The sequence below is a fragment of the Humulus lupulus genome, chromosome 5 (genome assembly GCF_963169125.1).
Source record: "Humulus lupulus chromosome 5, drHumLupu1.1, whole genome shotgun sequence".
NCBI classification, from domain to species: Eukaryota; Viridiplantae; Streptophyta; class Magnoliopsida; order Rosales; family Cannabaceae; genus Humulus; species Humulus lupulus.
This window is the reverse complement of record NC_084797.1, coordinates 126,580,404-126,588,669: the sequence shown is the minus strand read 5'-3', so window position 1 is coordinate 126,588,669 and position 8,266 is coordinate 126,580,404. Positions and strand designations below refer to the sequence as shown.

The 8,266-nt window shown below is 34.9% G+C and overlaps 1 protein-coding gene across 1 annotated transcript in view; it reads right to left on the bottom strand.

Annotated features, from left to right (window-relative positions):
* Positions 1–2,437: 2,437 nt before the first annotated feature.
* The window catches only part of LOC133777636 (cleavage and polyadenylation specificity factor subunit 1), a 28,163-nt gene continuing 22,334 nt past the window's right edge, over positions 2,438–8,266 (bottom strand). Inside the window, exons 22-26 of the mRNA XM_062217322.1 lie at positions 5,082–5,213; positions 4,749–4,925; positions 4,229–4,414; positions 3,562–3,947; positions 2,438–3,037 (exon numbers count right to left, since the gene is read on the bottom strand). Coding sequence (XP_062073306.1) covers positions 2,923–3,037; positions 3,562–3,947; positions 4,229–4,414; positions 4,749–4,925; positions 5,082–5,213 — 996 coding nt within the window. The 3' untranslated portion in view covers positions 2,438–2,922. The remainder of the gene's footprint in view (positions 3,038–3,561; positions 3,948–4,228; positions 4,415–4,748; positions 4,926–5,081; positions 5,214–8,266) is intronic.

The following is an 8,266-nucleotide window of genomic DNA, read 5'->3' as shown; positions in this document are numbered from 1 at the left end:
ACACAAATTATATATATATATATATACTGGTTTCACATCTACAAATCTCATTCATTACTCTATAAACACATACTACATACTGTGAAAGTGGAAGTGTGCTATAAATATATAATATATATAAATTATGAAATATGAAATATGAAATATGTCATCATCTATATAACTGGGTCATTATGCATACACCAGTAGTTGCTTTGATCGACACATTTATATGTCAACATATTTTTATATTTATATATATATATATAGTCTCCTCCATTACCAAGTAATTAAAAGATAATATCATTACTGCAATATTGGAGTTTAATAAATGATCATGCCCACCGAATAAGGAGATTACATAAATATAAATATATATATATATTAATATATATATGTTAGATTATTAAATGCTCATGAGTTGTGACGTTAGATTCATTATGGATAATGCTGAAAGGTCGACTTGTTTCGATCATGCATATTATTTCAAGCCATACTTCATCATCAGCTGGGGTCATGTATTTATGTACAGTGAGTTCTCTTGATGAATGTCTTTCGTGGGACTATTATTTTCATGAGTTTTGTTTGTCATGAACTAATAATATGGCTGGATTTGGCTTGACCAACTGCGATATCATATAATATGTACGTTTTGAATATTATGGGGTACTTATTATTACTTGAGCCAAATAAAATGGACTAAACTAAGATATACAACTATTAACCAATCCTCTCTGAACAGAGAAATGAAGCCACAAAATTAGGTAGACAAATAATTACGAGGCATATATTTAGTTTTGGTGCATTATAGCAGCCGGTAAAATTACTTTTTGCCATAATTTGATATCGGACTTCTATTTTTGATTTTTTTTAACTTATTGGTAATGTGCGAAGTGGTATCTCCACTACCTCGGCAGTAAAAAGTTGAAGATTACAGGGCCACTACTTTCTAAAGATCATATATTTTGGATAACCATCCAAATCCATTGAAAGATCATAAAAAGTTTGGTTCAAAGGCTCAAAATAGCTTGATGAGACGTAAAAATTTGACCAAAAAGAATACCTAGCTTGAGAATTAAAGAAGTGGTTTGATCATCTATAGAACTGGCCAAGGCTCCCAATAGGCAATAGAATTTAAGTCAGTGATGTCACTATGACTACATCTAGAATAATACTTGAATTACTCCTAAAATTACTGTTGGGGGCTAAGATTTTGTGTATTTTTTTTCTTTTTTTTGTTAGTCGCATAAGACAATGTCCAAAATAGAATAGTTTAATGAAACTAATTGGTGAAATTTGAAATTCCAACTCTACTTACTAGGGATAATACACAAGATATATCTTCTGTAACGAGATTGTTTTGGTGTAGAAAAAAGCCACAAAGGAATCTGCTAGGTCTACTTGAACTTGGAAAGGCCGAGTAGACTCAGGTTACCATTCCCAATGATCCTTAGAATAGAGAAAATTTCAAAAGGCCAAAAATAAAATAAAAATTGAAGGCTCTCTTTTCAGCTTGAAGCACTCACACTCATTTTGCCTCTTCTTTGATAGAGACCCAAGTGGACATTAGTAAGATCCCACTACTAGTGCTTTTAGGAAAATTTAATGCCTCTAAAGTGAGTTTTTGTACAATGACAAAAAAAATGCTTAGATATAAAATATTTGTAAATAATAAATAAATATTGGAGTAAGAAGAAATGCTCATATATTATTTATATGCATTGGTTGCTCATAAGATAAGAGGGGACACTCCACGGCATCTCATTCATCACAAATGAAGGAGTAATGTCCCACTTTTGCTCGACATTCCTTCGAGGAAATGGTCCCAAAACAAACACTTTAGAAACATCCCTTGAGTTGATAATACTATCCTTCTCTCTCTCTCTGTCTATTTGGTTCTTCCCTTTTTGCCCTAGAGAACAGAGATGGAACTATAAATGTTGTGCACGTGTGTCATCATCATTATACGTCCAAGGCTAGACAGAATTATTGCATTCCCTTTGCACGTGTATGAAAGCTGGCACATGCGCGACATAGGCCCCTCAATATTATTAATATAGCTTAGTATTAGTGACCCCTCGGAGCTTTGAGAGGGTCCTATAGAAGTTTTGAAAGTTGTATTGTTGGGGAGAAATAACTTTTTTTCGAAGGGCCTGTAATATGTTATTTTGTCGAGAAAATAGAAAAAGATAATATTATGGACTTTTGTGTGCAGAAAGAAACCCTCTTTGTTAAAGTTGATTATTTTGTGTTCTACTCTTTCATATCATATTCTGGAATATTGCAAGCACTACTGTGCTTTAATCAATTATATAACATTATCTTCCTGCATCGGATTCACTCATCCTAATCTAATTGTATGGTTTCTATTCTCGACCAAATGATTTATAGTTTAATTAAAGCTATTCATCAAAAAACCGGTAGCAATGGAATAATGAACTTTTGTTTGACAAGGGCATAAATAGAACAGTCAGTTTGCTCCCCCAACGAAAAAAAATAGTTATACACATTACAAGTAGTACACGTGGGAACTTTCCACCATTATTACAGATTCTCCATAAAACGATGAAAAATAATTACATCATCCTAAAAGAGAAACCAATTATACCATCTGTTTTCAGTGGTTCTCATTCTCATTCTCAAATACTCGGCAGATGCCCTGTCAAAACAAAAAACCGAAGGTCACTGTTTTCTTATGCTACACCTTTTGTTAAATTGCTTATAGATACAACATCTAAAGCAAACTAGCATATTTGTTTAGTAGTCCAAACTACACCCCCTTTTCATCTTCCTTTTGTGATCTCAGTTGAGCCTTGCGGTAATATATATTTTAAAGTTGATACAGGTGGCCAGGCCTGTAGAAGAGGTATTCTAGCTCCAAGAAATTGGCAATTCGGCCACAACGATGAGAATCTCGACTCTTGAATATGCTACACTTACAAGCTACAGGAAGCTTGTTCCTAAAAAGAGGTCATTTAAGTTTGAAAGAATTTGTAAGCGAGTGGTCCCAATCTGATGAGCAAGCTCTAGCTGCTCTTCCAGAGGAAGCATCTCATAACTGCAATAGTGGAAATCAGATTAAGCTTAGTAGTGCTCAAAAAGTATGCCCTCCTCTAAAATTAATTTTTGATGGTGAATAAATATAGAAAGCATTACTTCAATACGTATCACGAAACCCTCGTAAATATCTATCAGAATCACAGATTCACAGTGGTAAAGTAAAACAAAACACCATTTAATAAGTTGGTCTCCTTTTTTGCCCAAGATTTAAACTTCAAAATATCAGATTTCAATGGAGACACTGATGGAACACAATATCCGTGGGGGGTAGACAAACACCACAAACATAAAAGACAACATGAATTGGCCAGGTATGAAATTAGTGACATTCAACAAGTTCCAGCAAGACTGGATAAGTTTCTTCATCTGGAACAATTTATGTTATGCAGCAAGAAAACTGCTTTGGACATGAATGATAAGAAAGAAACTTTATTCTCCTCCAGCACAGAAGACCTTTCATATCTTTTAAAGACAATGTGAATACTTGAATTCAGGAAGGTTAGGGCAGGCATAAAAACTTACTGGCACAGCAGTTCACAGTCAACTATGCTGTCAGGACCAGGCCGGTGAGCCTTTCCGTTTGAGTGAAACTGGCGAAAGGATCTAGGATTCAGACCAGCAACATGTGAAACAGCATCAACAAGCTTTTTCTGCAGTGACTGTAGTCTACGAAATGTGAGTTCATCAAGAGGTGCAATACATCCAATGCTACCATCAAGGGTACCGAAAAGTAATGCAAAGCGGTTGGTTTTATCTGATCCTGGAGTGGTCCCTGTTCGGTCAGATGAAGTAGAAAGCATTTGCAACCGCAAGAATTTGGTTACATGGGCACCAATATGAAATTCAGCCCTAGAAAGAAGCTTCTGTCCTTTCCAGCTCTCAGACATCTTTGGTGCATAGTAAAATATCTGCACTCAGTTTTATACCAAAATTAACCCATTAACAGCAAGCTTCAACCAATTAAAATTAATGCATTATATGTGTTGTAACAACACATTGTTATCTTGCAAGATATTTTCTCTTATTTTCGTGCTATTTAATATTTATTTTCTTATCTTTCTGTCAAATTCTATGTTCTGATTTATTTAAATAAATATAGGCAGCAGCTACTTGAACTCCTAACAGTCATTAGAATGTTCTCAACATACATACAGAAAAATTTATCATCGCACTAGACAATAACACTAACTTGGATGTTCTTTTGGTCATCTGAAACTACGAGGCTTAGGGTACTTCCATCAATCAAAAACTCTGTCGCATAACAATCAAGAGAGCCAAAATCCTTGGCCAATAAACTGAGTTGAGCTCCCTGCTCTTTCCAATTAAGAAAATATATGCTTTTATGAACGTCACCAAGAAGAATAAAATTCTTGACCTGCAAAGTTGTTATGGGTTAGGAGAAATCCGTACTAGTGAGATACAAGAAATTCAGGAACAGGAGTCGAATCATTTTTTTTCATAAAAAAGATTACTTTTAAATATATTGATCAACTATAAGACTATATCATGATCCAATTCTGGCTGCACTCTAAATCTTTGTGAACCCAGCTGTTCTTTCTATGAAATGAATTTCATAAACTTCTAATATAACGCCTTGGGAATCCCAATAATACAATTTAGGTTAAAAAGAATCAATTAATCAGATATTCAGATCGGTGTTCTGTGTACAAAGAATAACAAGGGGAAAAAAAGTAGCAGGTAGCACTTACAATATTTAAGCTCACAACGTATAAGGGAGGTGCATCAAAAAATGCAATGCCATTTAATTCAGTACCAGTCCACTTGTGTAAAATAATTTTGGGACCAGAAGCTATTAACAAATGGCCTTGAAGAGAAGCTAAAGCAGATATCGCACCCTTCAACTCCTTAGAGTAAATCTCTGAAACCTGTAAATGGAAGTGAGGTGAAAGATAAACACAAAAGAAAATAAAAAGAACTGGAACAAAAAAAGTTCCTTTTCAGCCAGTGAGTGCACGTTGGAAGGAAGAGTACAAGAATACATCAAGTAAAGCAGGTAGAAATTGTACAGTCTAGTCAATTACCAAATTCAGAGAATCATCACCATCTTTTCCTAGTGAAAACAAAAGAACTCGTCCTCTACCAGCAACATCCTCTCCTTGCACATAAGCAGTCCCAATGGCAAGAAGTGTTTCATTTTCCTTGGTTGTTGTGTTCTGCAATTCAGGCAATAGATCTTATAGAATTCAAAAAAGGCAATGAGGTTAAGAAAGCACCAATTTAGTTTTCTTAGCGATACCATCGCTACATGTCACCTGTTTTTTTCTTTTTGTTTTTTTTTGGGTGGGAAATCACACAAGAGGAAAGAATAAGAAACTGTTGACATGATAAGAGAAAATCAAAGAAAATCAAATCCCATTGTAGAAGTTATTTAGAAGTTTCCTTATTTAGAGGATTTGTAGTTATCTTTGTGATTATATTGTTTATTCTATAATTAAGTGTATTAGGTGTATAAACTCTATATAAAGCATGTTATTTACCTATGTAAAAACAATTTTTTTCTTACAAATTTCATATGGTATCAGAGCCGTACAGCTCTCTCTCTTTTCTCCGATATCTTTTGTTTTCCGACGACCTCCTCGGCTCCAGGCAGCATCCAGCACCCATCCTCCAGCCATCAGCCTTCTCCAATCGCAGGCCTCCTCTAGTCGCAGGTCTCGGCAATATCCTCCGGCATTAATGGCATTGAATATTTCAATCCCACCCTCGATCCATATCTTCTATAGAATGGGATTGTTCATCAAAGTTCGTGTGTGTATACTCCGCAACAGAACGGAGTAGCCGAAAGAAAAAATCGTCACTTATTAGAAGTAGCCTGTGCCATTATGTTCAATATGCATGTGTTGGAGAAAATCAAACTATTTTAAGAAGTTTTCTAATTTTAGAATGATTGTTTAAAGTTATAAAATAGCTGATTTGTTTGCTGATTTTATTTATTTTAGGAAAGTTGTTAAATAGGGTGATTTGACATTAAAGTAGAATATTATTGTGCTGTTTTAGGGCAACCTCTTATATGTGTATATATTGTATCATTCACGATAAAATAATATATCAGAAAATTTCCCTATTTCTGACTTGGTATCAGAGCTGCCCCTAGTCTCTTTCTCTCATCACGATGTCAGATACCTCCCATGAGTCCACTACTATCCCACCAACCAAACCTATCAACCTTAACACCCTTGAATCCTCTAAACATGTTTCTGAATCCCATTCTGTTCAGATTACCACCATTTGTCTTAAGGGTGATAAATTTTTGCACTGGTCTCAATCGATTCGAATGTACATGTGAGGACGCGGGAAGATGGGCTATTTGACGGGTGATAAGAAGGCACCTAAGGAGAATGACTCGGCTTATGCTACATGGGATGCAGAAAATTCCATGGTTATGACTTGGCTGGTTAATTCTATCGAGGAGGAGATTAGTTCAAACTATATGTGTTATCCTACTGTTAAGGAATTATGGGATAATGTTCATCAGATGTATTCTGATTTGGAGAATCAATCTCAAATTTGTGAGTTGAATCTCAAACTTGGTGACATAAAACAAGGTGAGGACAATGTTACCAAATACTTTACTGTGTTGAAAAGGATTTGGCAAGATCTTGCTCTTTTTGACACATATGAATGGAAATCTGTTAAAGATGGTAAACATCATAAAAAGACAATTGAGGACAATCAGATTTACAAGTTTTTTGCTGGTCTTAATGTTGAGTTTGATGAGGTGAGGGGGAGAATCATTGGCCGCCCACCTTTGCCTTCTATTGCTGAAGTCTTCTCGGAGGTTAGAAGAGAAGAAAGTCGAAGGAATGTCATGTTGGGAAAGAAGGTTGTTGGAGCAGCTGTTGAAGGATCAGCTTTAGCTACTACTAATGGAGGAGACTATAGCAGATCCACCTGGAATAAAATTGCTCAAGGACTTAGTAGTATCAGTTCTTTTCTGTTTTTGATCAAATAATGATATGGCATTATAGGTTGGGTCATCCTAGTTTTTCCTATTTGAAACATTTGTTTCCTGGTTTATTTAAAAAATTAAATCATTTATCTTTTCAATATGAAAGTTGTGTATTGGCCAAGAGCCATAAAAACACAAAAGTTGTGTATTGGCCAAGAGCCATAAAAACACTTGTGTTAAAAAATCTTATTGTCCTTCTCAACCTTTTTACCTTTTTCACAGCGATGTTTGGGGACCCTCCAAGGTCACCACATTTTCAGGTATGAAATGGTTTGTTACTTTTATCGACGATCATACTCGTCTTTGTTGGGTCTATTTAATGAAAGAAAAATCTGATGTGGTTCAAATTTTTAAAGATTTTTACTATATGATTGAAACACAATTTCAGAGTAAATTCAGTATTTTGAGATCCGACAATGGAACAGAATATTTTAATAATACATTAGGCAGTTTTTTAAAGGAAAAATGAATTATTCAGCAATCTTCTTGTCCTGATACACCTGAACAAAATGGCTTAGCTGAACAAAAAAATAGACACCTATTAGAAGTGGCTAGAGCTATGATGTTTTACATGAATATTCCAAAATACTTATGGGGAGATGCTGTTCTTACTGCTTCCTATTTAATTGATAGGATGCCTACTAGAGTCTTACAATATACTACTACTCTTGATTGCTTGAAAAAATTATTTCCAGGGTGTAGAATTAATTCAGATATTCCTTTGAAAATATTTGGTTGTACTGCCTATGTTCACACTCCAAAAAGGTCTAGGTCCAAATTAGAACCAAGAGCTGAATAATGTATTTTTATTGGATATTTACCTAATCAAAAAGGTTACAAGTGCTTTGATCCTGTTACCAAACGATTTCATATGACTATGAATGTTACCTTTTTGGAACAAGCCCCCTTTTTTACCAAAAATCTTATTCGGGGGGAGACTTTAGTGAAATCAAATTTTTGGGAAATTGATCCGCTCCCTAATATCAAGAAACAACTCAAGCTCAACCTACTGAATGTGAATCTGAAATTGGTTTGTCAGAAAAAGAAATACTACGATTTATTAAAAATCGTGAAAATCTTAAGCCTTTGGTTTATTCTAGGAGAAATGTACCTGAAAGAAATAAAGACCAGGTAATCATCCCAGCACATGGTCAAACGGAAGCCCCAAGCGACGGTCTTCCAAATATTTCAGGTTATTCTTCTCCTACTAAACCTGAATCTAGTCGAGGAGTAATTCCAGAAATTACCAATTTAGAT